The sequence below is a fragment of the Pan paniscus genome, chromosome 18, assembly GCF_029289425.2.
Source record: "Pan paniscus chromosome 18, NHGRI_mPanPan1-v2.0_pri, whole genome shotgun sequence".
NCBI classification, from domain to species: domain Eukaryota; kingdom Metazoa; phylum Chordata; class Mammalia; order Primates; family Hominidae; genus Pan; species Pan paniscus.
Window position 1 is genome coordinate 31,158,320 of NC_073267.2, and position 15,675 is coordinate 31,173,994.

General features: G+C 47.2%; 1 protein-coding gene across 3 annotated transcripts in view; it reads left to right on the forward strand.

The window, feature by feature from the left end:
• The first annotated feature begins 226 nt into the window (after positions 1 to 226).
• SGF29 (SAGA complex associated factor 29) overlaps positions 227 to 15,675 on the forward strand; it is a 38,152-nt gene continuing 22,703 nt past the window's right edge. For 2 of the 3 annotated variants that reach the window (XM_024925941.4, XM_024925942.4), the window contains exon 1: positions 734 to 773. Coding sequence is in view for 1 of the 3 variants with exons in the window: in XM_008963506.6 (XP_008961754.1) it covers positions 672 to 773 (102 nt within the window). In the remaining 2 variants the exon portion in view is untranslated. Of the gene's footprint in view, positions 774 to 15,675 lie in introns of all 3 variants that reach the window. The other variant, XM_008963506.6, reaches the window with a different exon arrangement.

A 15,675-nucleotide genomic window follows, 5' to 3' on the forward strand; every position in this document is an offset into this window, starting at 1 on the left:
CTGGAGTGCAATGGTACAATCTCCAGTCACTACAACCTCCGCCTCCTGAATTCAAGCGATTCTCCAGCCTCAGCCTCCCCAGTACCTGGGATTACAGGCACCCGCCACCACGCCCGGCTGATTTTTGTATTTTTTAGTAGAGACGGGGTTTCACCATGTTGGCCAGGTTGGTTTCAAACTCCTGAACTCAGGTGATCCGCCCGCCTTAGCGTCCCAGTGTTGGGATTACAGGCGTGAGCCACCGCGCCCGGCCTGTTTTTAATTAATTTTTTAACAACAGACTTTATTTTTTAGGGCATTTTTAGGTTCACAACAAAATTGAGCAGAAAGTACAGTTTTCATATTACCCCTGCGCCCACCCACCTCCAGCAAGCAGCAATCTGTTCGCTTTCAAGTTTTATTTATGTATTTATTTATTGCATTTTGTTTTAAATAGAGTCTGGGGAAATGGGAGAAAACGCTGAAAACGCACAAGCACTTTGGTTGGTTGAATTAGGGTTCCGCCAAGAGCCGGAGAGGTGTGCCAAGTGAAAACTACATTTCCCACGGGGCAGCGGGTCACGTCACAGAGGAACGACTACGCATGCGTGCAAGGTCCTCCGCGCGCGACTACGCTCATAAAAGGAAAAAATGCGTGTGCGGTTTTCGACGTGCCGCCAATCTTCGAACGCATGTCTGTGATCATCCGCAGACTCCGAAAAAGCGTTCGAGGAACGCGCCTGCTTCCCTCGTCGCAGTTTCCAGCCCGACGAGCTTGTTTTGTCCCAGACTCGGTAGGTGGGGAGGGGCCGTGGCCTGAGACCTCCGGCGAAACGCAGGAGCGAAGGGCTCAGTCCTCCCTCCGCGCCGCGGCTCCCGACCTCCCTGAGGCGGCGCTCTAGGGGCGGTGCGCACGCGCTCTGGGCGGGAGGGGGGCGGGGCTCGTGGGGGTGGGGGCGGGAGGGGAGGGCGGGGCCGGGGCTCGGGGAGGGCGGGGCCGGGGCTCGGGGAGGGCGGGGCCGGGGCTCGGGGAGGGCGGGGCCGGGGCTCGGGGAGGGCGGGCCCTGCGCCAGGCCGCTCGAGGTCTGCGCTTGCGTGCTTCCATCCCGGGCGAGGGTGGGAAACAGCGACAGGCTGGGCTCGGCACGGACGCAGCTTCCAGGTGGGGTACTCGGACCCGGGTCACGAAGATGCGGACAGAGGATGGGCCCCGAACTCCAGCACTTATTTTATGATTTGCACAAAAATTTTATGTATATATATAGTTTTTAAAAAGATACACTAACAGCTCGTCGTTTGCCCAGGAGGCTCAACCTCCCGCCTCGGCCTCCCAAAGCGTGGGGAGTATAGGCGTGAGCCCCCGCGCCCGGCCAAAAAATGCCCGTCTTAAGAACAACAAAACAGCCTCCTTCACCCTCGCTATTCTCCAGTTACCTCCTCCTCGGCTCCGGTTTGCAGCCAAAGGCCTTAGTCTACCCTCACTAATGCCTTTTCTCCTCCCAAGTCTTGAACCCTTGAGCCTCTAGTCAGGCTTTGGTCTCCACCACTCCACTAAAAAGGCTTCTTGTCAAAGCCACCAGTGATCTCTAGGTGGCCAAATTCATTGTTAAGTTAGGTCTCAGTCCTGTAGCAGCATTTGATGCTGTGGATCACTGCCCCTCCTTGAAACACTGTTTTCATTTGGCTTGCTGAACGTTCTCTTCCTTTGCCTCTGCTCTCTCTGGCTTCTCCTCTGCTGATTCTAACCTAGGCATCATCTCACATTTTTGTTTTTATTAGAGACACGTTCTCTTGCTCAGACTGGAGAACAGTGGTGCTATTACAGCTCACTGCAGCCTCAAACTCGTGGGCTTAAGCAGTCCTCCTAACCAAAGCCTCCCCAAATGCTGGAATTACAGGCATGAGCCACCGCAATCCCAGTTTCACATTTTAAATGTAAATACTGGCCAGGCGCGGTGGCTCATGCGTGTAATCCTAGCACTTTGGGAGGCCGAGGTGGGCAGATTGCCTGAGCTCAGGGGTTTAAGACCAGCCCGAGCAACGTGGTGAAATCCAGTCTCTTCTTAAAAAAAAAAAAAAGAATTAAAAAAAAAATTAGCCGGGCGTGGTGGTGCGTGCCTGTAATCCCAGCTACTTGGGAGGCTGAGGCACAATAATCACTTAAACCCGGGAGGTGGATGCTGCAGTGAGCCAAGATCGTGCCACTGCACTCTAGCCTGGGTGACAGAGCAAGACCCTGTCTCAAAAAAGAGTTCTAGAGGTGGAAGAAAATCCACATATAAGTGGACCTGCACAATTAAAACCTGCATTGTTCGAGGGTCAACTGTATAGCTATGTTAAAAGAGATTTATTGTGATGGATTGGGTGACACTATTATAGAGGCTGAGAAGTCCCGAGATTTGCCATCTGCAAGCTGGAAGCCCAGGAAAGCAAACCCTCCGGAAACTCACAGACACACTCTAAAGTGTTTCACCAGCTATCTGGGAATCCCCTAGCCCAATCAGTTTGACACATAAAGTTAACCATCACATTTCCCTAGCTTTGTTTTTCAGTTGCCTCAATCATCATTTTACTGGTGATACTTTGAGTGTTGTCATAATAGCCTAATGGTGGATTGGCAGCTTCCACTTTTGTGATCTCTTTTAGTATTGAATATGCTGAAGTCGTGACAACAACTTGGAATTCAGAGGAAGAGCATAGGTTTTAGAACTTGCAGCCTTGCAGCGCCAGCTCAACTACCTATTTTTCCTGAGTTACCTAGCATAACCTATCTGATTTTCAGTTTCTTCACTATACTTACTATTCTGTTATCTATTTTATAGGATTGCTGTAAGGTTTAAATGAGAAACACTGGCATAAGTTGCAATACAGAGGCATGAAGGAAAAAAATTGTCTTCTTAATGTCTCTTTAACCAATTGATGAATATAGATTCTATTTATTTATTTATTTATTTATTTTTGAGATGGAGTCTCGCTCTGTCACCCAGGCCGGAGTATAGTGGTGCAATGTCGGCTCACTGCAACCTCTGCCTCCCGGGTTCAAGTGATTCTCCTGCCTCAGCCTCCTGAGTAGCTGGGATTACAAGCATGCACCACCATGCCTGGCTAATTGTTTGTTTGTTTGTTTGTTTTGAGACGGAGTTTCGCTCTTTGTTGCCCAGGCTGGATTGCAATGGTGCAATCATGGCTCACTGCAACCTCCGCCTTCCGGTTTCAAGCGATTCTCCTGCCTCAGCCTTCCAAGTAGCTGTGATTACAGGCATGCGCCACCACACCCGATTAATTTTGTATTTTTAGTAGAGACAGGGTTTCACCATGTTGGCCAGGCTGGTCTTGAACTCCTGATCTTAGTTGATCTGCCGGCCTTGGCCTCCCAAAGTGCTGGGATTACAGGTGTGAGCCATTGCGCCCAACCTACTTATGTTTTTTTTAGAAACAAGGTCTTACTCTGTCACCCAGGCTGGAGCCTAGTGGTGCCATTATAGCTCATTATTCCCAAATTCCTGGGCTCAAGTGATCCTCCTGCCATAGCCTCCTGAGTAGCTAGGACTACACATGTGCACCACCCTGCCCAGCTAATTATTTTATTTTGTTTTTGTAGAGACAGGGCCTCCGTGTGTTGTCCAGGATGGTCCTGAACTCCTGACTTCAAGTGATCCTCCCATTTCGGCCTCCCAAAATGCTGGGATTACGGTCATGAGCCACTGCACCCAGTTTGCAGATTCTCATTGCTAGTGACTGGGTTGAGAGTGTGGGATGTGAGTGTGGGGTATTAGGTTCCTCTTTCCCTTTGACCCAGAACAAAGCTCTTACTGTTTTAAGCCCTGTGGGATTAATCTTAGAGTGGCTTAAGTGTAGGATATTTGGATTTGTTTATTTGAGGCCTTTTATGCTATTATAGTAAAAGGGCCAGCAATTTTAGGCTGGGTATTAGTGGTTAACATATGCTTCTACCCTGCAGCCTTTGTCCCTCAGAATTGGCTATCTCTTCAGACCGTGCTTAATGAAAGTTCTTATTAGTCAAGCTACTCAGTTGCAGATAACAAAAAGCTACTCTGACTAGCCTAAGCATGAAAGGGGTGTTTGTTGACTCTGTGATATTGTAAAATATATATCTGGTTTGTATCCCAGTTTGGAGCTTCCTGGAGGGTGGCATGCCCAGGGTGGGTATGGAAGCTCTTCGCTCCTTCCCACATGCTTTGCCCTGTGTACCTCTTCCTTCATCTGTATCCATTGTGACATCCTTTATAATACGCCAGTAAACCTAAGTGTTTCCCTGAGTGCTGAGAGCTGCTCCTGCAAATTAATGGAACCCAAGGAGGGAGTCATGGAAACCCTGATTTATAGTCAGTTGGTCAGAAGCACAAATAAAGCAACTGGGGGCTTGTGACTGGCATTGAGAATTGGGGGGACATGCTCGTGGGACTGAGCCCTCAACCTGTGGGGTTTGACACTCTGTCTGGGTGGATAGTGTTGGAAATAAACTGAATTAGAGGACATCCAGCGTGTATCCACTGCAGACTCAATGGATTGATTGGTGTTGGGGAGAAATCTCCACACATTTGGCCACGGAAATCTTATGTGTTGATTATCGTATATTGTGACAGCAGAGGAGAAAGTTTTGTTTTTTCCTCACAGACTGTAGCTGAAGAGTCCTGGAGTAAATCAGTTTCAGATGGGACTCTATCCAGAAGCCTAAATTATGTCACCAGTATTTTCTGTTTTTCTTTCTCTGTTTTTTTTTTAGAGACGGGGTCTTGCTGTGTTTCCCAGGCTGGTCTTGAACTCCAGGCCTCGAGATCCTCCTGCCTCAGCCTCCTGAAAGCTGGGACTACAGGAGTCCACCACCACACCTGGGTACTTTTTTTTTTTTTTTTTTGAAACGGAGTCTCGCTGTGTCGCCAGGCTGGAGTGCAGTGGCGCAGTCTCGACTCACTGCGACCTCCACCTCCCGGGTTCAAGTGATTCTCCTGCCTCAGCCTCCCAAGTAGCTGGGACTACAGGCATGCACCACCATGCCCAGCTAATTTTTTTTTTTTTTTTTGTATTTTTAGTAGAGATGGGGTTTCACCATGTTGGCCAGGCTGGTCTTGACCTCTTGACCTCATGATCCACCCGCCTCGGCCTTCCAAAGTGCTGGGATTACAGATGTGAGCCACCACGCCTGGCTGCACACCTGGGTACTTTTTATTTTTGGTAGAGATAGAGCCTGGCTATGTTGACAAGTCTGGTCTCAAACTCCTGGGCTCAAGCAATCCTCTGTACTTGGCCTCCCAAGGTGCTGGGATTGCAGGCATGAGCCACTGCGACCCGCCTGTTTATTGGTTTTGTTAAATGCCTTGTCATGAGGCATTAAAAAGCCCATGATGTAAAGAAGATAGCCCCAGAGAAGGGATTCCAAATTCTTCACAAATTCTTCAACAGATGAGTGGATTAAAAACGAGATCTATCCATAGAATGGAATGTTATTTAACCATAAAAAGGAATGAAGTTACTGATACATGCTGTGACATTGATGACCTTTGGAAACATGCTAAGTGAAAGAAGCAAGTCACATAAGGTCACAGTACAATTCTATTTATATGAAATGTCTAGAATAGGCAAATCTACAAATATGAATTAGAATCATGGCTGCCAGTGACTGAGAGGAGAAGGGGGTGGGGAATGACTGCTAATGAGTATAAGGTTTTAAGGAGAGTTGGTGAAAATGTTCTAAAATTAGATAGTGGTGATATTTGCACAACCTTGTGACTAACGTAACACTGAATTGCACACTTTAAAAAAGTGAATTGGGGTGGGTGTGGTGGCTCACATTTTTAATCCCAGCACATTTTGTGAGGCTGAAGCAGGAAGATTGCTTGAGCCCAATAGTTTGAGACCAGCCTGAGCAATATGATGAGACCTCATCTCAACAGAAAATTATAAAATTAGCTGGGCGTGGTGGTGCACACCTGTAGTCCCAGCCACTTGGGAGGCTGGGGCAGGAGGATTGACTGAGCCAAAGAAGTCAAGGCTGCAGTGAGCTGTAATTACACCACTTCACTCCAGCCTGGGCAATGAGAGTGAGACCCTGTCTCAAATAAGTAGATAGAGAGATAGAGAATTGTATGGCATGCGAATTATCTTCATTAAGCTGTTTTTGTTGTTGTTGTTGTTTTGAGACGGAATCTCACTCTGTCACCCAGACTGGAGTGCAGTGGTGTGATTTTGGCTCACTTTAACCTCCGCCTCCCGGATTCAAGCAATTCTTGTGCCTCAGCTTCTCAAGTAGCTGGGATTACAGGTGTGTGCCACCATACCCAGCTAATCTTTGTACTTTTTTAGTAGAGACAGTGTTGGCCAGGCTGGTCTCGAATTCCTGGCCTCAAGTGATCTGCCCACCTTGGCCTCCAAAAGTGCTGGGATTACAGGTGTGAGCCACCGCACCCGGCCCATTAAGCTGTTATTTTAAAAAGTCTGTCTAAATCTCTGAACTAGACAAACATGGGGCACATTCCAAGCAACTTAGCCAAGTTTAAAAGATCAGTACAGATTTCAGCTGATGCTTGCCTCAGGGAAGCTAGATTTGGAGTTTGAGTTCAGCTGTGATTAACTGCACGTTAACAGAAACAAAACACCAAACTCTCAAGAACATAACAGAATCCAGAGTCTACAACACATCATCTACAATGTCCAGGATATAATCCAAAATTCTTAGACACAAGAAATGGCCTGGGCATGGTGTCTTATGCCTGTAAACCCAGCACAGCACTTTGGGAGGCTGAGGCAGGCAGATCACTTGAGGACAGGAGTTTGAGACCAGCCTGGCCAACATAGCAAAACCCCTTCTCTACTAAAAGTACAAAAAAATTAGCTAGGCGTGGTGGTACACAGGAGGCTCAGGAGGCTAAGGCACAAGAATTGTTTGAACCCAGGAAGTGGAGGTTGAGCTGAGATCGTGCCACCACTCCAGCCTGGGCAACAGAGCAAGACTCTGACTCAAAAAAAAAAAAAAAAAAAAAAACGAAAAATTTAAAAAATATTTTTACAAAACAGGAAAATATGATCTGTGTTCACAAAAAAAGGCAATGAATGGGCCCGGCGCAGTGGCTCACGCCTGTAATCCCAGCACTTTGGGAGGCCGAGGTGGGTGGATCACGAGGTCAGGAGTTCGAGACCAGCCTGACCAACATGGTGAAACCCCATCTCTACTAAAAATACAAAAATTAGCTGGATGTGGTGGCGCACACCTGTAATCCCAGCTACGCAGGAAGCTGAGGCAGGAGAATTGCTTGAACCTGGGAGGAAGAGGTTGCAGTGAGCCGAGATTACACCATTGCACTCCAGCCTGGGCAACAGAGTGAGACTCTGTCTCAAGAAAAAAAAAAAAAAGGAACGAAAATTTTAAAATATATTTTTACAAAACAGGAAAATATGATCTGTGTTTACAAAAAAAGGCAATGAACGGGCCCGGCGCAGTGGCTCATGCCGGTAATCCCAGCACTTTGGGAGGCCAAGGCAGGTGGACCACGAGGTCAGCAGATCGAGACCATCCTGGCTAACATGGTGAAACCCCGTCTCTGCTAAAAATACGAAAAATTAGCTGGGCGTGGTGGCGGGTGCCTGTAGTCCCAGCTACTTGGGAGGCTGAGGCAGGAGAACGGCGTGAACCTGGGAGGCGGAGCTTGCAGTGAGCCGAGATCACACCACTGCACTCCAGCCTGGGTGACAGAGCAAGACTCTGTCTCAAAAAAAAAAAAAAAGGGCAATCAACGAAGATCAACCCCAAGAGGACCCAGATGTTGGTATCAACTGACAAGAATTCTAAAAGAGAATCAAAATAATTAGTTAAAATAAATTTTTTTTAAAAATTTAAAGCAGTTATTAAAACTTTGTCAGGCCAGGTGTGGTGGCTCACACCTATAATCCCAACAATTTGGGAGGCTGAGTCGGGAGGATCGCCTGAGCCCAGGAGTTAAAGACCAGCCTGGGCAACATAGTGAGACCCCATCTCTACAAAAAGTTTAAAAATTAGCTGGACAGGCACAGTGGCTCACGCCTGTAATCCCAGTACTTTTTGGGAGGCTGAGGCAGGCAGATCACCTGAGGTCAAGAGTTGGAGACCAGCCTGGCCAACATGGTTAAACCCTGTCTCTACTAAAAATACAAAAATTAGCTGGGTGCGGTAGCTGGCACCTGCAATCCCAGCTACCTGGGAGGCTGATGCAGGAGAATTGCTTGAAACTTGGAGGTGGAGATTGCAGTGAGCCAAGATCGCACCACTGCACTCCAGCCTGGGCAACAGAGCAAGACTCTGTCTCTAAAAACAAAAAACAAAAAAACACAAAAGGTGCAGGGGAAAGAAAGAAAAGATGTGGCCTTCTAAGTCAGTGGGAACACGAGCATGCTAGGAGTCAAAAAGTTTAGGGTACTGGGCGTTACCTCAGCATTCCTAAGAATGCTTGAAACCTTGCTGGAATTGCTGAGCCTCTCAGGGTTTGGGACAGTTTTGTTTACATGATAGAATTGTGATAAGATTAGCTGGCACCCTCGGACTCTGATAAAACCAGCCACTTGGCCTGGAAGTGCAGTGTCCCCTCATCTGGCCTTCCAATTCATTATGGTTCCAACCCCAGGGCCTCATTCCCACTTGCTTTGCACCAGCAGGCTTGGCATTTGTTCTCAGAAGGTCACAGAAACCTTTGCTTCTACTTAGAACATGTTTCCTGGGGAAGTTTAGACTTATGACTGACCAGATCCAGAGATAGCAGCACTTTGATGTAAAATCACAGGAAGAGCTTGTTCTCTCAGACAAGCCACTACCCAGTAGGCAAAGCTCAAACGAGAGCCCTTAAATGGTGTGGTCTTTGGCCAGGCCATCATTGCGGGGTTATTCCTAGGTTTGGCAAGCGTCAGCATTTCTTTTGCTTGTGCGATTGGCTCTTTTGCTCAGTGTAACAGCAGACCCCTGGCCTCCAGATGAGAAGGGCCACTAGCGTTCACTAAGTGCATGCTCTGGGCCAGCCACTGCCTAGGACCTTTCTTAGATAGTTGATCATCAAGTAGGTGCTCTTGTTTTAATTTTATTGAGACCCAGAAAGGTTAAATAATTCATCCAGGGTGAGTGTGAGGCTTTATGAGAACTTTACAGTTGTTCTCTCCCTTCCCCCTCCTTGGACTATTCCTGAAACATGAAGGTCCAGTTCGTTTCCCTGATGGCTGTATGGCAGGTGGCGTACTTCATTTCTTTGTGGGAAATTACACTTGTATTGATGCTGGGCATGCTGCTCGCCTCTTCAGTGTTTTCCCAAGTAAGGTCTGACAAATGGGGATCCAAGCCCTCCTGTATTTCAGGCTTTATTTTGGGTACCAAGATGCAAAGACAATCCATTAAGACAGTTCTTGGCCGCTCATGGTGACTCATGCCTGTCATCCCAGCACTTTAAGGAGGCTGAGGCGGGAGGATTGCCTGCGCCCAGGAGTTTGAGATCATCCTGGGCAACAAGGCAAGACCTCATCTCTACAAAAATATTTAAAAATTAGCTGGGTGTGATGGTACATGCCTATAGTCTCAGCTACTTGGGAGGCTGAGGTGGGAGGATCACTTGAGCCTGGGAGGTGCAGGCTACAGGGAGCCAAGATTGGGCCACTGCACTCCAGCTTGGGTGACAGAGTGAGACCCTGTCTCAAAAAAAAAATAAAATAAAAAATAAAAGACTTAGTTCTTCTACTTTTAAGGGGCTTGAAGTCTGAGAAGTAGACTCTTCCACACATAGAAAGCAGTCTTAAAAGGGTGTGTGTGCTCTGATTGTGGTTATATAACATTTACAGAAGGTGAATACAGAATGAAAATCACTTGAGGTTGTTGGGATTTGCTTTAAAACATCCTTTAATGTTGCATTTTTTTTCACCTTAATTAGGGGAAAAAGGGAGATAATTGGAAACACGGGTGACCAGAGTGCTCTGGGGAGGCAGAGGTTCTGTAATAACTGTTGGTAGCCAAGGAGGCCACAAAGAAGAGAGGGTGTTTGCGTGGTAAGAGTGTGTTGCCATTCGCCAGATACGTGCCAGAGGCAAGGGGCATCAAGGCAGTGGGCACAGTTAGATGGTCCACTTTGAAAGTTCGTGGCTGATGGGATCCAGGGATAGCAAGAGCTTATTGTGAAATTACAAAATGAGGTGGTTCTGCCAGGCTAGGCACTACCCAGTAGGCACAGTGATCTTCCAGACCACGTGGTCAGCTCTCTCCCTGAAAGTTTCAACCTCTGTGTGTTGTGCGTCTGTGTGTCTTTGTCAGCAAAAGCTTTTATGAGATACACACCATTTTTTCTTGTTATATGTACATGGGATATCTTTAAAGGAATACCCAAGAAACAACTAGTTGCCTGTAGCGATAGGAGATTTCGTTGTATTTCAAAAATAATCTGAATTTTTTTACTACGTGCATATATTGTTTACTCAGTTTTGTGTGTGTGTGTTTTTCTAGAGAAACAGACTTTTTTTTTTTTTTTTTTTTTTTGAGACAGAGTCTTGCTCTGTCACCCAGGCTGGAGTGCAGTGGCGTAATCTCGGCTCACTGCAACCTCCGCCTCCTGGGTTCAAGTGATTCTCCTGCCTCAGCCTCCTGAGTAGCTGGGACTGCAGGCGTTCCTGAGTAGCTGGGACTACAGGCGCACACCACCACACCTGGCTAATTTTTGTATTTTTAGTAGAGACAGGGTTTTGCCATGTTGGCCAGGCTGGTCTTGAACTCCTGACCTCAGGTGATCTGTCCGCCTCGGCCTCCCAAAGTGCTGGGATTAGAGGCTTAAGCCACCGCGCCTGGCCAAGAGAAACAGACTTTATGAACAACCACATGAGACAGTGAGACAGGTGATAAGGGCCTAAACTAAAACAATGACAAGCGTGGTGGGAGAGAGGGGGCTGGATTCCCAGCTTGGGAAGCCAGCTGTGCAGCAATGCTGTTAACCAGCATCTAGAAGGCAGAGCAGTGCGGGACTGGAAGTGTGAGCATCTGCGGGTGCATCTCAGTGAGATTATTCAGGGGGCAGTTGGAAGTCTGAATTGGGAGCCTTGAGAGGTCAGGGTTGGTGACACTGATTTGGAAGTTTAGCCTGAAGCTGATGAGAATGCTTAGGGAGTGCTTAGAGAATGAGAAGAGGATCCGGGAGCGATCTTCCACCGGGTTAGAGAAGGAGGCGGCAACAAACCAGAATGGTGGTTAGAGACACTGGGGAGCGTGGAGGCCTGGTGTGTTAGTGTTCTCCAGAGGGACAGAACTCTGTGTGTGTGTGTATGTGTGTGTGTATATATATATATATACACACACATATATATACATGTGTATATATATATATACATGTATATATATATACACATGTATATATATATATACACATGTATATATATGTGTGTGTATATATATATATATACACACACACATACACACACACACATGAGTTTATTAGGGAGAATTGCCTCACACGATTACAAGGTGAAATCCCATGATAGGCCATCAGCAAGCTGAGGAAAGAGAGAAGCTGGTAGCATAATTCAGTCCAAGTCTGCCAGCCTTAAAACCAGGGAAGCCAGCAGTGCAGCTGTCAGTCTGAGGCCTAAGGCCTGAGAGCCCCTGAGAGGTGTAAGTCTCAGAGTCTAAAGGCCAAAGAACCTGGAGTCTGATGTCCAAGGGCAAGGGGAGAGGAGGCCAAGTGTCCGGCGTGACACAGAACAGAGCCAGCATGCGGACTCAGCAAGCTGCTGGTCCCCCTTCTTCCGCCTGCTTTGTGCCAGCCACGCTGGCAGCCAACTGGACGGTGCCCACCCATATGGAGGGTGGGTCTTCCTTTCCTAGTCCACTGACAAATGTCAGCCTCTTCTGGCAACACCCTCATAGACACACCCAGGAACAGCGCTTCACCAGCCGTCTAGGCATCCCTCAATCCAGACAAGTTGTTACCTAGGATTAACCATCACACCTAGAAATCTAGAGAGTGAAGCTTTGAGGTGCAGTATGTAAGCAGGTGTGCAATGCAGCAGAAAGGTCCAGGAGCTGCCAGGAGCTCCATGGGAGCTGAGGGTGGGCTGAGGTGTGAATGGGAGAAGTGACGATGGTAGGTATGGTAGTTTTTTGTTTTTTATTTTGAGACGGAGTCTCGCTCTGTCACCCAGGCTGGAGTGCAATGGCGCGATTTTGGCTCACTGTAACTTCCTCCTCCTGGGTTCATGCAATTCTCCTGCCTCAGCCTCTAGAGTAGCTGGGACTAGAGGCACCCGCCACCACACTTGGCTAATCTTTGTATTTTTAGTAGAGATGGGGTTTCACTATGTTGATCTCAAACTCCTGACCTCATGATCCACCCACCTTGGCCTCCCAAAGTGCTGGGATTACAGACGTGAGCCACCGCGCCCAGCCGGGTATGGTAGTTTTATGGTGAAGGAAAGGATAGTGATTCAGTCAGCATTTATTGAGAACCCAGTGTGCCAGGCTCTCTGCTAGGTATGGAGAGTAAAGTGATCCCTATCCTCAAAGACTGGACAAACTAGGGGAGGAGACAAATATATACAAAGAAGATTTGAATGTGATTTGGTAGGTACAGTGCTAGAAAGAGGGTCTTGGGGGCCGGGCACGGTGGCTCATGCCTGTAATCCCAGCACTTTGGGAGGCTGAGATGGGCAGATCACGAGGTTAGGAGATCGAGACCATCCTGGCTAACACGGTGAAACCCCGTCTCTACTAAAAATACAAAAAAATTAGCCAGGCGTGGTGGCGGGCGCCTGTAGTCCCAGCTACTCAGGAGGCTGAGGTGGGAGAATGGCATGAACCCAGGAGGCAGAGCTTGCAGTGAGCCAAGATCGCGCCACTGCACTCCAGCCTGGGCGACAGATCAAGACTCTGTCTCAAAAAAAAAAAAAAAAAGAAAAAGAAAAAGAAAGAGGGTCTTAGGGGAACAGAAAGGCAACTTAACCCTGCCTAGGAGACTGGGAGTTTCAGTTTGTGATCAGTGGAGGAGGTGACTTGGTGTTAAGCTAGATCTTAAAGATTAAGTAATTAACTGAGAGGATTAGGAGTGATCTGGATGTCCCAGATAGAGGGAACAGTGTGAACATAGGGCAGGCATGGAGATAAGAAATTATGTGGGGCTGGGCGTGGCGGCTCACATCTGTAATCCCAACACTTTTCAGAGCCAAGGCGGGCAAATCGCTTTGGGCTCAGGAGTTCAAGACCAGCCTGGGCAACATGGTGAAACCTCATCTCTACAAAAATTACCTGGGCGTGGTGGTACACACCTGTAGTCCCAGCTACTCAGGAGGCTGAGCCTGGAGAGAGAATTGCTTGAGCCTGGGAAGCAGAGGTTGCAGTGAGCCAAGATTGCACCACTGCATATTAGCCTGGGCAACAGAGTGAGACCCCATCTCAGCCTCCCAAGTAGCTGGGATTACAGGCGTGCACCACCACACCCAGATACTTTTTTTGTATTTTTAGTAGAGACCAGGTTTCACCATGTTGGCCAGGCTGGTCTCAAACTCCTGACCTCAGGTGATCTATCCGCCTTGGCCTCCCAAACTGCTGCAATTACAGGGGTGAGCCACCGTACCCCACCAGTTAATTGGCTTTTAAAGTACATTCAATTATAAAATCATTACCATAATCCAATTTTAGACTATTTTCTGGACACACTGATTTTCTTTTCATTTTCTTGACTTTTAAAAATATTATTTTTTTAAGGCTTTAACTTCAATATGATTTTTTAAATATTATTTTTATTATGGAAAATTTCTAGCCATAGAGAAGTAGAAGTGTGTAAGAAATATCCATGTTGAGCATAGTAATTTGGGGTCTTTTCTGGTTAGAGATGTTCAACCAGTGAGTGAGTATCTTAGTTCATTTGGGTTGCTGTAACAAAATACCTTAGGCTGGATATTTGTAAACAACAGAAACATATTGCTCATAGTTTTGAAGGTGCCATCTTTGAAGCACAGAGCAAGCCCTCACCAGATGCCGAATCTGCTGGCACCATGATAATGGACTTCCTAGCCTCTAGAGCAATGCATTTCTGTTGTTTATACATTACCTAGTCTAAAATATTTTGTTAAAGCAGCCAAATGGATTAAGACAAATTGGTACCAGAAGTGGGGTGCTGCTATAACAAATACCTGAAGATATGGAAGCAGCTTTGGAACTGGGTAGTTGGTAGAGACTGAGTTTTGACGTTCATACTAGAAAAGGTTTACATTGTCATGAACAAATCATTAAGCACAGGTGTGGTAAGGGCACAGGAGGAGAGCTGTAGAGAAAGCCTCAGTCTTCTTAGAGATGCCCTAAGAGGTCATGAATAGAATGTTGGTAGAAATATGGATGGTAAAGGCCATTCTGATGAGATCTCAGATGGAAATGAGGAACATGTTAGTGGAAACTGGGGGAAAGGTGATCTTTGTTATAAAGTGGCAAAGAACTTGGCTGATTTGGGTTTGTGCCTGTTGACCTAAAGGAACAAGCCTAGGCAAAATTAATGTAGAGTTTATTTGGGCCAAGGTTGAGGACTGCAGCCTGGGACACACTTGTAAGTTGCCTTGGGGAGTGCTCTGTTTGGCCTTTGTTACAAGCAGATTTTTAAAGGCAAAAGGGAATGAGGAGTGGGCTCACACAAAGTTGTTTGACAGGGGCCAGGCATGTTGGCTCACGCCTGTAACCCCAGCACTTTGGGAGGCTGAGGCGGGTGGATCACCTGAGATCAGGAGTTTGAGACCAGGCTGACCAACATGGTGAAACCCCATCTCTACTAAAAATACAAAAATTAGCCAGGCATGGTGGTCGGCGCCTATAATCCCAGCTGCTCAGGAGGCTGACGCAGGAGAATTGCTTGAATCCGGGAGGTGGAGGTTGCAGTGAGCCAAGATCATGCCATTGCACTCTAGCCTGGGCAGCAAGAGCAAAACTCCATCTCAAAAAAAAAAAAAAAAGTTGTTTGACAGGAATTCTCATTGATTTACAGAGATAACATGAATTAGTGACTGGCTATACATTGTTGAACTATAGGATATGAGAAATTACAGAAAATGCCAGTGTATGACATTGTATAGCTACTTTGCATGAGTTAGTTGAGAGCTCATATAGCAAGTGGCTTCATGAGGTGATTGATTATTTAGCTTAAGTGTGGAGTGAGACATGACTGCTGTTGCATCTCATTGCTTCTCTGGGCTTGATAATTAAGGGGTGGTGGGGGGGGGCTCACATTCTTCAGATTAAAAGTTTCTTGGCCAGGAGCAGTGGCTCACGCCTGTAATCCCAGCACTTTGGGAGGCCGAGGGGGAATGGATCACGAGGTCAAGAGATCAAAACCATCCTGGCCAACATGGTGAAACCCTGTCTGTACTAAAAATACAAAAATTAGCGGGGCATGGTGGTTTGTGCCTGCAATCTCAGCTACTTGGGAGGCTGAGGCAGGAGAATCGCTTGAACCCGGGAGGCAGAGGTTGTGGTGAGCTGAGATTGTGCCACTGCACTCCAGCCTGATGACAGAGTAAGACTCCATCTCAAAAAAAGAAAAAAAAATACAAAATTAGACGGGCGTGGTGGCGTGTGCCTGTAATCCCAGCTACTTGGGAGGCTGAGGCAGGAGAATCGCTTGAACCCGGGAGGCGAAGTTTGCAGTGAGCCGAGATCGCACCATTACACTCCAGCCTGGGCAACAAGAGCAAAACTCTGTCTCAAAA